The sequence below is a fragment of the Pavona decussata genome, unplaced genomic scaffold, assembly GCF_977016875.1.
Source record: "Pavona decussata unplaced genomic scaffold, jaPavDecu1.1 SCAFFOLD_128, whole genome shotgun sequence".
In the NCBI taxonomy this organism is placed as follows: domain Eukaryota; kingdom Metazoa; phylum Cnidaria; class Anthozoa; order Scleractinia; family Agariciidae; genus Pavona; species Pavona decussata.
In genome coordinates this window covers 1,780,719-1,798,432 of record NW_028145542.1, presented here as the reverse complement: position 1 = coordinate 1,798,432, position 17,714 = coordinate 1,780,719, and the positions used below count along the sequence as shown (strand labels likewise).

Genomic DNA, 17,714 nt, shown 5'->3' with positions numbered 1-17,714 from the left:
AATTTTCACCGAAAAAGGTGGGCGATTTAAACTCGCCACGTAGCCTCTGAGAACAGACATGTTTTTCGGTGTTGTTTATGCACAGACTATGGAAAACGACACCGTTAAACTATTTTTTTTCCTTTTCTTTTTTTGGCGTCGAGAAGGATCGGAATGAGGGGAAGGAGAGAAGAAAGGAAATAGAAGAGAGAGGAGAAGGAAGAAAAAAAAGACTGGCGATAGTGTTGACTGACTGTAAGGCAATATAATAGGAAGCTTAAGCAACGACGACAACGCCACAAAATAATAGGTTTAATGAGCAAAAACAATCGTTCTGTACGTGCTTTTTCATTTTGGTTCATTTCTTTGCTGTCCTCTGCAAAACAATAACGAAAATGACCAAATTCTAGATTTTTTGGAGAACGTGAGCACACGACGGTGAATTTTTCATTTTCTTTCTTAACTTGAACGCCACTCCTACCAGTTTGGTTCCTGGATAGTTCGCCGTTTCTGTGAGGTTGAGCGAGTTGAAATAATCGCCAACTAGCACAAATGAAATAAAGTTATATTTTCAGGCGACGTTTTCGTTGCCGTTGCCGCCGTTGCTGCTTAAGCTCCCTAATGACAATTCTGAGCCAAACGATTAATTATGAACTTTCATTACAACACCTTTAATGATAATTTTTCGTATCTAAACAGGAGTAAGGTTAAAGGCAGCGACAGTCGGGGAGTAGCAAGGTTTTTATTTAATCTAATAAACCGAGATGTGTGATTATAGAACGCGATTGGTCCATTGAGCTCAAATTATTGGTTCATGATATTATCATAGTTAATTGAGGGACTGGTTATGAAACCTTGCCATGGCAACAATGATGCTTCAATTTATGTTGGAAGGGCCGCGACCGTGCACAATCGTTTTTTGAAGTTCACACTACAGTTGAATATCTTAACAGGAACGTTTCTATTGGTTAGTTGCTCCAACTCATTTCAAAGTATTGTGGTTTGTGTACGGTCAAGGCCAAAAATTCTACCAAAAACATAACTAAAAGGTCATTCTTCATATATAACCAATGCCTTTTATTAACTATGATGCCACTTGGTGCCGTTATAGCGTAACTCATTGAAGCGGGAACATCATTCGTATAAGTACTAAGCGTATAACAAATGACTGTAAGATTGAAGAGTGGTGCAAACTTCATTTTAATGCTCTTGGTGAAAGTTGATTCTAAGATACTAAGCAATTACATGCATAGCAAGCTTTCAAAAAAAAAACTTAAAGCTTACTTAATTAATGCTAGTATGAATACTTTCACTTTTAATTTTGAAAAATAAACTTTAAAAAAAGCTTTAGGAGAGTTTACATTTACAGCGGTTTCTAATTGAGCGTCGAAAGTAATTTTGCGTTTGCTTTGGCTTTGCATTACTACGCTATGTGATTGGTTAACAAAACTCGCGCCACTTTCTCAACCAATGGAAATCCAACCCAAAACCAATCGTGTTTTCGCCGCACGCGTTTTCCCGTGCTTGGCTCGTTGTGTTGTTTATATCTGTTGCGATTGTCCAGAGTAATTGCTTTGGTTTGGTTTTACAAGAAACCATGGAAAGAGACTAAAAAAACTGAAAAAATAAAAATAAAAATAAAAGCAGGAACGAAAGATGGGTATATAACGAGGAAGCACAGACATTAGCCTTGGTGGTTGTTATTCTAGAGGGTCTTACGAATTTTTGTAGAGAACTGTTCTCTCTTCTCCCACTTAGTATAATGTCAATCAATCATTGGCACTGATAAATTGAATTGTTTTCACAAGCCCAGGCATTCAGGAGTTTTATATTTCCTCGAAGTCCACTCAACTTGAGTTTCTGCTTTGAAGTTACCAATTTGAAACAGTTAAATACCTGAATTGTTGTACTCTACGTTACGAAACAGTCAGCAAAAGGTCTTCAGACAATTATGAAAGTTTATACAATTATAGTTCCTAGTTTCTTTCTTTACTTACTTGTTTATAAAAGACCATACATCTTTTAAACGAGGTCAAAACCGCAGCAGGCTTTCACCTTCTATGGCAACTAATGACGCAGTGGCTCCTTGCCCTGCCAAAAAGTTAAAGTTCTCGTTGCTGGTTTTCACCTTCGCTTCTCTCAATGTTTTGTACTTTAAATGGAGTTTTTAGTTTAGTTTAAGTATTGCTTATGCCGTTGATATAACCGATTAGGTGATCCCCTCGGTTTATCACATTGACATTGACATTGACGCTGCTGAAGTAGTCACTAAAGATGCAGTCGGTTGAGGTGATGTAGTCGATTGAGTCGGTGCAGTCGACACACTTGATGTAGTCGGTGCCGTTGATGAAGTTGGTGCAGTTGATGAAGTCGGTGCCGTTGATGAAGTTGGTGCAGTTGATGTAGTCGGTGCCGTTGATGAAGTCGGTGCCGTTGATGAAGTTGGTGCAGTTGATGAAGTTGGTGCAGTTGATGAAGTTGGTGCAGTTGATGTAGTCGGTGTCGTCGAGATAGTAGGAGCAGTCGAAGTAGTTAGTGTAATAGTAGGTGTCATTGATATTGTTGGTGTACTCGTTGGTGTTGGTGTACTTGAAGTAGTTACATTTTTTGTCATGTTGCACACATTAACTAGCGTCAAATTCTGCTGGTAAAAGCTAAATCTCCCACTTCTCCGCCTAACAAGACGCCACACCGAAAACCTTCTCCGTATCCAGCCCCAGCCCCAGCCCAACCATCTCCGCCTCCACCTAAACCAAACCAGACGGTAATACCGTGAACGGAAGACTTTGATATGCACTGCGTCCAAGCGTGCGGACAGGCTCACACACAGTTTACCGTCACAGAAGGACAAAGTCAAAGGGAGTTTAACACGCAGTAATGTGCCGTTTAGACTGAGTTGCTGTCTGAATCTGTCGAACGTAAAAGATGCTTCAAATCTTGCTTGGACGTCAGCAGAAGGTGTAATCTGCACATGCAAAGAGATAGAGAGAACAAAGTCATTCCAGGAACAGTTTGAACAGTCCAAAATTACAATAACAGTAAATAACAGTTTGTGCACCCCCAATTAGCTCACTGGTAGTATGAAATATCTAATACGAAGCTACCAGGAAGATTAGTTCTCCACCGACCCTGCATGAGATACACAGCTCTCTGCAGCTGCCAATTTGTAAGTCGGAGGTGAAGGAACGCAAAGAAAAGGCAGTTTCCTTCTGGAGAACAGAAAGAGATTGTGGAGAGCAGCATCGAACCATTCGCGTTCGCATCGTCAGTCCGAAGCCCTATAAACCACTCTATATCATAGCCAATTCTTAAAATAACCACTTTACGTCATAATCTTTATCTGATCCTTGACAGCGTTCAAGCGACTGGGCATGCGCGCGACTTAGCAACTTCTGGTTACTTTCAAGACGCTGGAATTAAGTAAGCATTATGTTGATTTATGAATCAAATGAGGCAAAAACAAAATAGGATAGAATTCATTGTTGAAAACAAAATTAGGATAATTAAAAGCTTGATTATTTTCTAATTCTTAAAAGAATAGGTTAGTTTCATTGAATTGATATCCTGAGTGTTTACTCGTATTTTTTATTTCAAATTTTCGGCTTAAAGATCTAAATGGCGATTTGAAAGTTTTAGATGCCTTTCATCAGGGACTTTTTTTGGAAGACAATTTCGTGATGAACAATAAAAACGACAAGTATCTCTGTTTCAAAAAAATACTAGTCCAAAAGTTTCAATTCAAAATTAGATATTCTTAAATCTTCGCTTCTAGGGCTAGTATTTGTTCTGAAAAACCACCAAATATTAATTTCCGCGGACAACGATAAACAGATAGTATATAACGATTGAAAGGATCTATTATTTAACAAGATCGGCCGATGCAACTTCTAAAGTGGCAGAAGCCCTATAGTTTAAACTCGTAATTCTGTGCCAGCTAACGATCCGGCTAATATCTTTTAAAAAGGCCGACTCCAAACAACTGATCCATTTTAAAAGCGCAGGTTACCATATTATTCCAGGGCTGATATAACTAAGTTTTCGTTTAACATCGTTTGAAATGCTGAGAGAACAACAAAAAGACAGGCAATAACTATTTCAGTTAAATTTGAAGGATCGATTAGTCACAATTGTTTCGGGGACACAGTTGCAAATCCACCTACGTGTCGCGGTCATTTGTACGTACAAGAAACTACTGATTGAAACATATTCTTATTTTAAAAAACCGCCGTCTTGAGGTCATGTCGCGTAAACGTTAAGGTATAGACTCAATATTATTACAGTCAACAAGGGTCGAACCCACCAAACTGCAAAACGTTGAAAGTACAGCTTTATACTTGAAGGGCAAAAACTGAGAAAAAATAACTTAATCTTTCTGTACTGTTTGTACACTTACAAGTCATGACTACTTCCCTAAAGCTTTGTTCAGTCAACATCATTTGAATAATAGCTAGGGTTTATTACCTTGATGAACAACTTCAGAGGAACCAGAGAATTCTTATCAAGAGGAACACTCAGCCAGAACCGGACTTTAATTGTAAGAACCATACGCCCCACAAATCGGACGCCCCAAATACGGAAGCCGCCAAAGCGCTGGGGAGAGGAACGAAGAAGACAAAGTTAGTTCTCCATTTAGCTGAAAATGTTTAACCCTCTTTCAGTAATTTAGACATAAGCCATTAGCTCAATTTTAAATCCTATCTATCCATTTAGTTTACTGTTGGCTCAACTAAGGCGGTTTTCTTAAATCGATTACACTAAACAAAACCCAAGATGGCGGATTTTTGTCGTTTTTAACGTCTTTTGATGTCACAACTGTTGCTTGTGACGTTAATGTTAATGTCCAATCCAACTTGTGCCCTACCATAAATGCTATTTGAAAGTAAAGTCAACGATGGCCAGCAAAAGAAAGTTCTGAATAGGATTTATTAATGGCCCAAGCAACCAAAACGAAAGATGGAGGAGTGGTGAGAGCACTCGCTCCCCACCAATATGGCTCATTTCCAAATTCCAATTCGACCTGGAAACAGTGGAGAAAAGAGCCACTACGTGGAATCCACTGAAATTCCCATCTATTATATTTAGATTTTCTGTCTTATTAATCAGGCAAATTTTTCTACAAATGTACCTAAAACTGTGTTATAAACAGATAAGAAAACCACAAGCATAGCTTTCCTGTTACAAAACGCCCCTGTCAGGAGGTAACGAGGGTACGCAGGTTAAGTAGAGACAAATGCTCGCCTGTGTGTTCTCATTACTCCATTGCCTTCTTTCTAAACGAAACAAAGCACATGCCTAAGCTTTCATGTTTGTTGAGACAGCTTACTTACCAGATGTAGTGTCCGTACAGGCAACTGCAAATGAAAACCCATTAATTCCTGCGGTGGAATCGTGAAGTTCCTGATAAGCACAGTAAAGCTAAGCCTTCCAACTTGCAACTTGAGTTTAACCTGTATCAGAGGCATACCCACTTCATCAATGTGGACCGACAAGTGGGAAATTACCCTCACTCTGACTCCAAGAATTCTCCTGTTGAAGAGTGTGGACGCGTTTTTGACATTTAAACATACAGGACCGATTCTTCTCCAGATCTCGGCAATTAAGGATGCGTTGGCGTTGCTGACGTTCTGGTACACTGATCTCCGAGAGCGCTGCAAGGGGGCGGCTATTTGTTCTTCACTCGACTCGGAAACATTTGACGACGTTTGGCTTTCGGTGCCGTTAACAGACAAGAGGGAAGCAGCTTCCTGTTTTGGAACAATCAGCCTCACGAAGAGTTGAAAAGAAGCCGCTTGAGAATCATTGTATCCGAAATAGAGAGTTTCAATCAGTGAGGCATGGCTTTTCACAGTAATTTTCATCATAGTAACATCAAAACCACTCTCACCACGAATCTGTTCACCGAGATTCAACTGCTCAGAAAAATAGACTTGGCTCTCAGAGACCATTCCGTTGCTCTTTTTAATGACCGCAGAGTCAGCATATTTGAGGTCCAGATCGACTTCCGATGAAATACCAGGGACATCTGCACGGGTAAAATGATTCTTGATCAAAACTGAATCCTTGTCCGACGTGTTTGCTTCTCGGTGCATTTTGACGGAGCCAGGCGCCATAGAAGATTCTTCAGGTTTTAAGCCAGGCGTTTCTTTTCCATCCACCTTTTCGTAAAGATCTCGTCTCACAGTCGGCAGAAGCTGCCGGAGGACGCTGAACAAAAGTTGCAGTTGTTGTTCATCCGTGGTATTATCCCCATAGACTTCGAATGACTCACCAGATTCTTGGTTTGGTGGGCTAAACGTAGGAAACTAAACGTTAGGCACTAATTTCTCAACTTGCAATAAATGGTGAAGCTAACAAATAAGCCAATGAAAAATTTGACAATAAAAAAAGCACCGTCCCCTACGAACCCTGTTTCTTGGTCGTATCTCATCTCTATAAAAGACCTCCTATTCCGAGGTCACTGAGTGCATAAAGTTACAAGAAGACATTTGAACACCTGGCTCCAGTTTTTCAAAGAGCGGATAACTTTATCCAGCGGGCATTTCGTTATCTAGGCAATAAAATGTATTGGTTGGCGGAATACTTTTTATCCATTGGATAGCGATTTATTCACTGGATAGAGTTATCCGCTCTTTGAGCAATTGGGACCAGATCGTGAACGAAGGTCAGAGTCGTTAATAGCCCAATGGTTTAGTTCAGACGGTTGATTTGCAGCTATTTCAATCAACATTGTCGGAAAGCTTACCAGCGACAAGATCGCAAGGTGATATGAGTAATTTGTTGATAAACTTTCAAAGCAAACTCAGTTATGTCTCACTCCTACAGAAAATAAATTACAGAGGAAAATTTTTATAGGATTCTCACCCCGGATCTTAATTGGCACTGCCAACTGTGAAATTACAGCCGATTTACAGAAGATTCAGAGCTGCCTGCAGGCGCTGTAGAAAGAACTAGCATGCCGAGCAGAAATAGAGCGACGACCAAGACCTGATTTTTGTATTGTACTCTCACGCTCAGTACTGAAAACTATATAAAAAATAAAATATATAAAATAAAATATAAAAATAAAAAATACCCGAGTACTATTTCGTCGAGGTAGAAAAATATCGGAAAATGAATCTCTTGACGTGATTTTCTTGACAAGATCTACCGACTCGCTCTGAACGCAAAAATTATTTTGCCGCTTCTTTGAGATTAAAATAACATTCTGGGCGATGTACTATCTTTCGGTCTTTTCGCGTGAGCTTGAGGCAACGTTAATTGAAATAGCTGTATACACGCAGACATACCGTATTCAACACAACACAAGTTCAGACGATGATTACTTTTACGAGAGGTTCCAATATAAGTTTCTTCAAAAAGAACGAAGGACTCTTACTTGAACCGTTGCTAATCATGAAAGATGTAAACAAATTTGGAACATTACCTCGCATCAAGTTTTAGTCGAACCAGGAAGTAGTCTACTGTCACGTTAACGACTTTCATATCAACATTTCCATCCACTTCAGACACGTTGAATTTCAGTAGGAACCAGTACTCCTCTGACGTCTTGTTAAGAACCCGGATGCTGACTATCACACGGATGGTAGCTGGAATAAATCCATAAACAATAACGGTCAAAAACGTCAACCATTCTTATATTTCATTGAGAAATAGCTTAAGGGTGAGAGAATTTTACGTTTAATTTCAAGCTCGAATGTTATGTACGCAACCATTGCGCGTAAGAAACTCTACTTCAACGAGGTTTTTTAACATCTCTATTGTGTAATCCGCTTGGCTTTGGATTATAAATTATCGAATTTATCTATATATTTACCAGGATATTCATTTAAGATTTTTCTGTTGTTTCGTTGATTTATTTTTCCCACGAGGACCTCTTTGTAACCCACTTTTGTGAAAAGGCTTACTTGTAAAAACACTAGTAATTAAACAAATAAATAAATAAATAAACAAATAAAGACATAGATAAATAAATTCAAACAGCTTCACCTTTCAAAAACTATTTATTTGAAATTCAATGTTCGTGTAGTGTAATGCTTATTGTTATACAAATCACATGTCTATTTATCGCTCCTTCTTAAATGAATTTTTTTTTTCGCTGTAAGAAAGCGAACTTTCAGTCAACAAGTACATTATTTTTACACAGAACGACGTTAATAGCCGCACAAGCCATCAAAAGTGTGACATAACCCGACGCTATGTCTCAGTGACCCTATCATACGGGCCATGGAGAGGAAGAAGTGGTTGAAATTTTGTTTTAAAAGATTCGCGTTCCCTTGGTTCTTAATGAAATCAAAACGGTTGAAGGGAAAGATAACAAGTGAAGTCTCGATTGCTGAACAAGCCATAAACCATTTTTTGCATGTCACTATGCGAAACTTTACTGAGTTTGAAAGAGTTCCTAATCGTGTGTTTTTACCACTCATAGCCACTGACTTAAAGATTTCATTGTTATTTTTAACAAAAACTGACAACAAATTTATGAATTTCATGGGTGCAATTATAAGCTTTAGCTATTCAATACATAATTGAAAATAGTTGTTAAAAATAGACTGAGACGCCTCACGACTTTTCTAAGTATTGTCATCAATATTTTTGACTAATTGAAAATATATCGATAATAAAGATTTCAAAAAGGTTGATATTGAGAGGTACCGGTACATGAAATTGTTGCGTAACGCTTATTGGCTGAGGTCCCTCTTTGAAGTTAAGGACCACGTGATTTTTTCTCCGACTGCGTGACCATACACGAAGCTAGCTGACCTAGTGCACGTGCATCGAACTTTCTTGTTTCATCGTCACCCTATATTGAAGGAACTCAGTTGACTGACGCGCGGCGTAATAAACAAAGCTTTTTGTGGTCAAAGCAAACAGAACCGTTAATATTGGTTATTATTAGTTAGTGATTTTGTTGCCAGGTGATTGATAGTTTCATTAAACCGCTTTGTCATCACATGAGAACCATAATTACCCAAAGTGCCACTTGAAATTCTTAAGTGCGTGGCGAAGCCGAAAGCTTCTGTGGTTTCTTAACTTCCGTCTCTGCCTTTCACCGCACGGGGAGCGCAGGCTTTGCAAAAATATGGTGAGACGAATCACTCGTTCGACTACTCAAGCTACAGATATGGTGAACTAATTCGGTTAATTGTAAATGAGGTTGATTCAGTAATTTTGTTGACCGCTAAAAAGCTTAAATTTCGTACGCAAATTGAGCCCGCTCTTTCGATCCAATGACTTTAAACCTTACTGTCAACATCAAACACATTTTTATCTTTGTACATGCATATATTTTTTTATCGCTATCTTCCATCAACTAGAGGCGGTTGTAATTATAATAAGACTCGGTTTAAAACCAATCATGAGAACATTTTATGTGGCGATGAATCACAAAACAAGAAGATCCCTTCCTTTGAAATGACTCTTAGTTATGGATGGGAAGATTTTGCCAAATGAAAACAAGTGTCGCACCAGAAATTTTTCTTGAGCCATGCCGCTTTAGGTTTTTGTTCTGATGTCGGGAGAACTTTCATTGACAAAGTAAGGCTCTTAAAAGGTCCACTGGTGCTATTATCAGTCATACATTGAAAAAAACACTAGCGGTCTTTAACGGTCTTTATTTTTCAGAAGCTCATGGAAACAACGTAGAGACGGTAGTTGACCAAACCCCAATTAAACATTTCTTCTTGTCTTAGCAAAATCTTCAAGAGGGCCCAAGAATTTTTAAGACCAAAAACTTTCATCTTTTTAATCTATAGCTATCGATTGCCTTACGTAGAGCTTGCGCACTGCAAAATGTAGCAATCACGACGGGTATAGAAATTCTAATGTTCAGGAAAGAACTTAATAATTTAATAACGTAAATATAGCGATAAAAAACCGAACTCTTAACTAAAGCATGTATCAACAAATTTTTCAAGGGCTTTTACGTAACAGATGGCAAAAGAACTTAAAAACAGTCGCCTAGCGCGTTTGGAAAGCTTAATTCCTTATGTTTTGGAAGTTGGAAGAGATCAAAACTCTTATCTTTAGCCGCAAAAAAGAAGAAGAAGAAGAAGAAGAAGAAGAAGAAGAAGAAGAAAACAGCTATAAGGTTTTGGGAACGGTGATAGCTTTCTAAAGTTTAGTTCAAAGCCACTAGCTGGGAAAATTTTGTCAGCCATTTTTTCACAGAAATGGTACCATGATACGAAAAACATGATCAAAAACTTTGAAAGTTCTTCTCTTTTTAAATTTTCAAGGGTGTTCTGAAACTTTTAGAGCTGATATTTGAACTTACTATATGTCATTTTTTTAATTTGGCTTGAAAGTGGCGTGTACCGGAAAATTTTATTGCAAAACACATACCTTTCTGTACCGCATTTCCCGTATTGAACTCTATGTCCTGATCAACTCGGTAGGTTAGAGTGTCGTCTTCTTTCAAATTGACTTTTGCCAAATGGGGACCTGGCTTTGTCTCCTCCAACGTGAAAAAAACAGCCAAAGAAACCACTACTCCAAGCAGTAAAACCGCAGCTAAGGCAGCTATTACACGTACCTTAGTCTTGCGGGAAGACTGCTTTGATTTAGGTTCATCACTGAACTCCACCTTCGGCTCGGGTGTGTTTTGGCTGGTCATGGTGCAGCTCCGAAATGCTCAGTTACCCTGGCAAATGCGGAGTTGAAGTGAAGAATTTTGAAAGCTGATCGTGACTTTATAACGCCTGTTGATGACGCATCTCTAAGATCACTTACCCTGACGAATATCCGTGTGGGCAGTAGCGTAACAAGTATTTTGTTTTTCAAACCGTCCGAATATTACCACATGTCAATAAATCAATGTTGAACACATTCCGATCGAAATATTTTCAACATGAATTTTCAGCAGTTTATTTTTAAGGATTTCAGAGCGCGATTTCTACAACCGATGCCTTTAAAACCGGAAAATCAGAATCTTTTAAGAAATAACGGACTCTAGGCTTGAGATTGCAATCAGAGATAGTGTATAGTGCAACATTTGAACCCGAGTTGTAATTTCCCTTTTTTTCGTTCTGCTCTGAAATCTGATTGGTCATGTTATCATTCACTAGCTAGTTCAAGTAACACCATTTCGTCGAAAGAAAAAAAAAACTTTGTATTCAACCTGTCGTTTCGATTGGAAATTCCCGCATGCCAGGAATGAGCTGTATATAAGTTCGCAGTTATTTGTTACTGATTCCTTACGATGTTTAATCTTTTGCAATTCAGTTACAGGCTGACTCAATACAAATTTTGAAACATAAATCTAAAGAAACGGTTTACCAAGCAGCCCCAGAATTGCACTAGAGATGTTTCAAAGAAAGAGACAACACAAATTTGTTTACAATGTATCCTGGTGTTGTTTTGTGATAGCGAGCAGGAGTATGAGAAACTAGATTAAGGTTGAAGAGAAGTGTCTCACGCCTATATATAGAGCCAATCTCGCCATCTCGCTTTTAACAGAATTCGTTTTATGTGGAAAATCAAATTGCACAAACTGTTTTTAAATAGTAACAACCACCTTATCTGTATAGCGTCAGAAACATCTTGGCATTTTTCTTACAGAAAAAGTGTTCATCGATAACTTTTATTTAGTTCAGTGAAAAAAAAAAGGAAACACTTTACACTGAAAGCGCGTCCTTTAGAAATATCTGAAAAGTATATTAACCGACAATAAATTGACCGACATAAATGTTTCCATAAACGTACTTTGTAGCGGCCTAAAATTCAGTGCTGTTTCATTGGGCCGATAGCGTGACAAGTATTTTGTTTTTCGGCCAAACGATTTTAATATTAGCACATTCTAATAAAATCAATGTTAGCACATTCCGATTGAAATATTAACATAGTAAATTTTCAATGAAGAACAGAATTTTTGAGGCACAGAAATAACAGACTCCAAGGTATAGCTTGCATCAGAATTTAGAGCACCACAAAATTTCATCTTTGGATTAAAATTCTCCACTGACGGTATTCACTCGCCCTGTAAAACAGTAACAGGTACCGTAAGCTCTGCTTAATTATAGTCAGAAAAATGTTTTCAATTTGCCGTAGTTAAGACCCGGGTTAAGACTGAAATTTTCATTTTTGTACTAAACATAAGAGACTGTACTTTATGCAATTATTGTTCAATTCAGTTGCATTTGAATCCAACACAAATTCCCAGAATTGCCGGCCTAAAGACGACCCTAAGAAATATATTTTAAAATATTGCTTACGGTGTAGCCTGGTTTTTTTTCATGTGGAAAAAGAGTTGATTAGTTTGGTTCCTAAGTTGCTAAGTGAAGGTAACAGTGTCATGCTATATATAGACGCATTTTAAACAACTCAATATTTCTTTCTAAAAAGAACTTGAGGTATTTTGAACAGAAACAAATAGCATCAATTGTTTATAACACGTTATTTGTAAAGCTTACACTTAGCATTTTCAAATACACGAGTTTGCTGCTAATAGCTTTTATTTAATTATAGAAAGGACACATTTAAGATTTAATTCCAGTCTAAAAAGTGCGAAACATTGCACATGGTGTGTATTAATAAACTAATTAGCATTTGAAAGGGAGGTATTGCTCAAAGCTTTCCATTTCACTGAACAGGACAAAATTTACGATTTTATCCACGGACTGAAAAGTCTTGGCCGTGTTTGAAAGCTGTTTAACAACCAATATCAATTGAAAATGATTCAAAATGACTCTGAGTTGCTCTGTATCATTCGGCAAACAAACTTAAGCTGTGTCATAATGACACTCAGAAATTAGCAGGGATCAACACACTGAAGAAGTCTTTTCAAGTACTATCAAAGCTCTTTGCGATAAAAGCAAGACAAGGAAACAAAAAAAAAACGAAACTAAAGAAAGTTTTTTCCTGGCTCCTAATTAATCGCGTGAACCATAATTTTTCAAACTGCCACTTCTCATGGACAATTATAACTAAGAAAACTTTTTTATAACAAAAGCAATAACCTTAATTGCATAGAAACAAAACAAACAGTTGTTGCAAACGAAGGAAGCTTTTCTTTAGCGGTTTTCTTTATGATATTGTTGGTGTTGCCGGATTTTCTGATCCGCTCAGCATGAGATCATTTTCGTGCTCAACAAAAGCTTTTCAACAGACCAACAGTATTGACATTCACGAAACGTGCCATTGTATAATGGTCTAGAATGTTTAGCTTGCGCAAGAGGATGTAGAAATATTGCAACAGAGCATGTCTGTACAGGCGTAACCGAGACAAAGAGAAAACGGAATATTATCGCAGTAACGAGAAAACGAGCAAAGAGCAACAAGGACAGGAACGAAAACAAACAAACAAAAAACGACAGAAGAACGAATTAAAGCATAGCAAACGAATAATGAGTAAGACCAACAGAATCTCAGTTAATACAGAGAAAAATAAATTTTGAAAAATTCGAATGGAAAACGTGACGTGAGGATGTACGCCTTACTGCGTTTGCATTCAATTCTCGTCGTTGGTGGTTTATTAATTATATAACAACCTACACACAGATTCGGAAACCAGCCTTTTAAGGCCGACGCCTCACGCGAGCCCTAAAGTTCAAGAATAACTGCTGGTTGACTTCACAATCCTTTAAGTTAGAATTTTTTTTTTAAGTGAAACGAATTTTAGATGTCCATCACGTGAAAACATATTGAAATATTTTGTGCAGGAACACAAAATTTGACATAAATTCTAGTAGACTTCACGGCGTCTTACTGGGACGTGCTTTTTTAACACTTTATTCCCTTTAGCAACCTAGCCCATTTGACGTTCAAAGAATGGCTAATTCACACTGTGCTATTTATTCTGTTCTACTCCATGCCTGAAAAAGTGAACCGACTCAATTGATCTTTTCGGGTGGAATTTTAATTGCCTCTCACCAAACTGAATGATAACAAGACATAGTCTTAAAGGTACTTTGTCCTTCTTTTATGAAACGAGGATCCAGTTGTCTTCATCCTAACTGCATCAACCAAATTGAAATACATCAAATAGTGATCACGCCAGTAAGAGGTGGAAAATTCTGGCTAAATTGGTCACGTAAAGGGAAGTGTTCTGCTTGGTTAACTCTATGAGCAGAACGTCTTTTGCAATAAACATGAAATCCTAACATGGGGTCACCTGCAAAATTGATTTCTAAGGCTCGCATTAATATGTCTTTTTTAGACTAAAATGAGCAGCAGAAAACTCTGTGTGAATAGGAACCATATTATTATCCAGAGGGCCTACATAACTGTGCTAGATTCTCAGCTTCCAGTTATTTCTATACTATCAGCTAAAATTTCGGCCATTTCTCAACTATCGGTTAATTCAACCTCGTCCCCGGAGAAGACACTGAGACACGCTGCCAAATATTCACAAATCGTGGAGTATTCTGTGATGTGGAATGCTTGATTCAGTTCCGTAAACCGTCGCAAGGCCAGTTTGGTTGTATAAGCAAAATTGCACAAGGGCTGATGGTAACAAAACACGATCGTGAAACTAGCGCCGGGACGAGGCCACAACATTTTCGCGATGCAATGATTTTTTCACTCCTGTCCTGAGTTATTCGACATGTTATAAAGGGAAAATAAAGACTTATTAAGCAATTTACCAACTGTCTTATCCTGCATTTTTTTTTTAAATACTAGCTAGGTTGTTAGTTCTAAATCCAGGCTAGATACACTCCCTACTACCTTGGAGCAAAATCGAAAACCACAGTAATTACTCTGGCTAATCACAACAGACGTAAACCTTGCAATGAACCAATTAGAACTCAAAGCAAATTCATGTAGTGTAAAATGGGAGACTGCACGAGTCAATAAAAGAATCTTTGGCTTCGGCAGGAATGGAACCCTAGGACCTCCAGATTTGATCACCCACGACTTGCTCCCGTCTCGCCTCGTAGTTCAGTCGGTAGAGCAACGGTGACCACATCTGGAGGTCCTTAATTGGTTCGAATAGTGTGGTCATTCATTTCCTTACTAGGGCTAGTGCAAGTGCTCAGTGGGAAGTTAATAGGTTCACGTAGTACTACAATTTACACTGCAGAGCTAATTTTCTGATCTATCATTTGTGTCATTAGTGCTGCACAAAATTCATTGTACCCTGCAAACTCATGTACCCGGCGCTGAGCGTGGGAAAACGCGTGCGAGCATGGTCGAGAAACTGACGGGGGTTTTGCCAACTCAGCAAGTGCGCAATAAAGCAAAACGCTGAATAGTGACTTATCTACTAGATAAAGTCTTTGAACACTGAACTGGGGCCAAGTTGCCAAGAGGAACTGAAAGCGTTGACAGCGCCCGACCCAGTTAAACACCGTGAAGTCTACTAGTCAGAATTTGTGTTTGTCCTGTACAAAACTGAGATTTGAATATGTGTTCATATGTTGGGAATCTCAAAAATACTATCGACTCAAATGACGAACACTTAGGGCTTGCGTGCGGTCTTAGCTTTGAAAGGCTGGTTTCCAAACCGTGGGTGGATTGTTAAAAAACCGCCAATGATCAGATTGATCTATTGATGAACTTCAATCGACGTGAGACAGTACACCTCAATTTTTTAAATATATTTTCATCGTTTCAGTTAGATATCCTTTCTGAAATCCGTGGTTGGTTTTACTCGTTACTCGTTTTTCGTTTCTTGAACACGTTTTTCCTTTGTTTCAGTTTGTTTTTATTCCTGTTTTTGTTCTTGACGCACTTTGTTCGTGGCTCGTTACTGCGATAACACTCATATTTCTTTGAATCGGTTACGCTTGGACAGACCTGCTCTCTACCGATATTTCGTCGTAAGCTTAATCTATTCTAAGATTTTCCTTCTGCGTAAGCCAACCGTTGTTGACCAATACAAACGACACATTTCGTGAATACTGTTTGTCTATTGAAAAGCTTTGTTGGTGACAAAATGTTTGGATGCTGACCTGGTTTAAAAATTCCTTAAAAGGAAGAAGGCATACAGAAAGCCGCAAAAGCTTTCTCCATTCGCAACAGCAGGGTTTTGTTTCTATGCAATTAGGGTTATTGCTTTTAATTGACAGTTGACTCACTGTAAATTGTGAATGTCAAGTGGCACTTGAAAAATCATGTTTCACGTTTGATAGCAACGTGTCCTGTGTAATTAGGGTCCAACAACCGGAAAGGTTGTCTCAGTTCCTTTTTACGTTGACCGCTTGGTTTTACCGCAAAGAGCTTCTTATGTTGAGCAACTACTTGTGTTAATCCCAGCTAGTTTCTAAGTGTCATAATGATACAGCTAAGTTTGTTTTCCGAATCATACATGGCAGCTCAGGCCATTATGTAGACTGCGAGCAGTATTTTTCTTCTCCAAAGTTCTGCGGCGCGCGATGGATCAAGCCTTTCTAATTTGCATAATTTTACCGTCACTTTAATTTGCGCGCGTGATCTAAGGAAAAAAGTAGGACTGCTCGCAATCTAGCCATTATGAAGCACTTTTTAACCGATAATTTCGTTAAACAGCACTTTATGATGAATTAAAATTCAGTAAATGTGGCCCAGACTTCTTAATCTGTGGTTAAAATCCTGTTCAGTGAAATGGAAAGCTTTTGAGCAATCACCTCCGTTTGCAATATTAATTACGCAGACCAGCACTGTTTCGTGCTTTCGAGACCGAAATGAAATCCGTAAATGTGCCCTTTTTTACCGATTAGGTGAAAGATATTTAAAGCAGTACTCTCGTATATTTAAAAATGCCCACTGATTAAACTCTTAATACAAATAAGATGCTGTAAACAGTTGATGCTGTTTGTTTCAGTTCAATACATCTCAAGTTCTTTTCAGGAGGAAATATTCAGCGGCCAGTTGAAATGCATCTACGTATGTACGTATGTTCGGTCCTTCGCCTAGCAACCTAGCAACCTAGCAACCAAACGTATCAACTCTTTTCCGCAATCCAGGAACATGACCAACCTCATTCCCAGGGTCCCTATTCGATCTTGGGTCCGGAAAGAAGAGAGACCCTGGGAACAAGGTTGGAAGCAATATTTCCCGTTTGCAGTCATCTCTTGGCAGGCCGTTCTAGCAATCAGCTCTAGGCAGGCAATTTGTATTGAATTTAAATGCAACTGAAATAAGCTATGATTGTTCATTTCTATTTCAGTCCAAAGATTAAAATGTCTGAACAAAACGGCAAATTTATAACGACTTTTCTGAGCATTACTGAACAGAGCATAAGGTGCCGCTTGCTCAACCTCGTTCCCAGGGTCTCTCATCATCCCGCCCCCTGGAGCTCCAGGGGGCGGGATGATGAGAGACCCTGGGAACGAGGTTGCTGCTTGCTCTTTTACGGTTCGACTGAATCCGTTACCAGAGCTTTTAATTCAAGTTGAGATGTAGTGATGCTCTAAAATTGATATAAACTAAAGCTTGGAGTTCTAAACGGTTCGTATTTTTATAGAAACGTTTCTTTGTCAATATTTCAATCGGAATGTGCTAAAACTGGATTTATTGGAATGTGCTAATATTAAAATAGTTTGGAAAACAAAATACTTGTCACGCTTAACAGCACAGTGAAACATAGCAACGTTTACGCCCGCTATAACTTTTCATTCTTAATGGTTGTCGCTGGTGAATCTTTAGAAAAACAGAATCGGTGGAAAATCGAAGTGCGTCATTTTATCGGCATTGTTTTTGTGGAATATGCGAAGAGGTTATGCAGTTAATAAGCTGGCCTTGTAACAGTCGTTTAAATACAGCTTGCGTTGGTTTAGTTTTCGAGATATGTCAAGTTCTTTTGAGTGCGGAAAAATGAT

At 38.5% G+C, this 17,714-nt stretch overlaps 1 protein-coding gene across 1 annotated transcript; it reads right to left on the bottom strand.

Annotated features, from left to right (window-relative positions):
• Positions 1-1,248: 1,248 nt before the first annotated feature.
• LOC146468886 (uncharacterized) lies at positions 1,249-10,618 on the bottom strand. Its single transcript, XM_085123971.1, has 5 exons — positions 10,321-10,618; positions 7,403-7,565; positions 5,307-6,267; positions 4,441-4,569; positions 1,249-2,944 (listed from the first exon to the last, which is right to left on the bottom strand). Exons 1-5 carry the CDS (start codon positions 10,589-10,591, stop codon positions 2,210-2,212), a joined length of 2,259 nt encoding a protein of 752 aa, XP_084980097.1. The 5' UTR covers positions 10,592-10,618; the 3' UTR covers positions 1,249-2,209.
• Positions 10,619-17,714: the final 7,096 nt, after the last annotated feature.

What these genes read in the sequence shown, in the direction of transcription:
- LOC146468886 (XM_085123971.1), bottom strand. Translation starts at nt 10,591, where the DNA reads ATGACCAGCCAAAACACACCCGAGCCGAAGGTGGAGTTCAGTGATGAA. An exon ending in CGACTAAAACTTGATGCGAG is followed by an intron (nt 6,268 to 7,402) that starts GTAATGTTCCAA and finishes TCCTACGTTTAG; the next exon opens with CCCACCAAACCAAGAATCTG. An exon ending in CTGTACGGACACTACATCTG is followed by an intron (nt 4,570 to 5,306) that starts GTAAGTAAGCTG and finishes TCCTCTCCCCAG; the next exon opens with CGCTTTGGCGGCTTCCGTAT.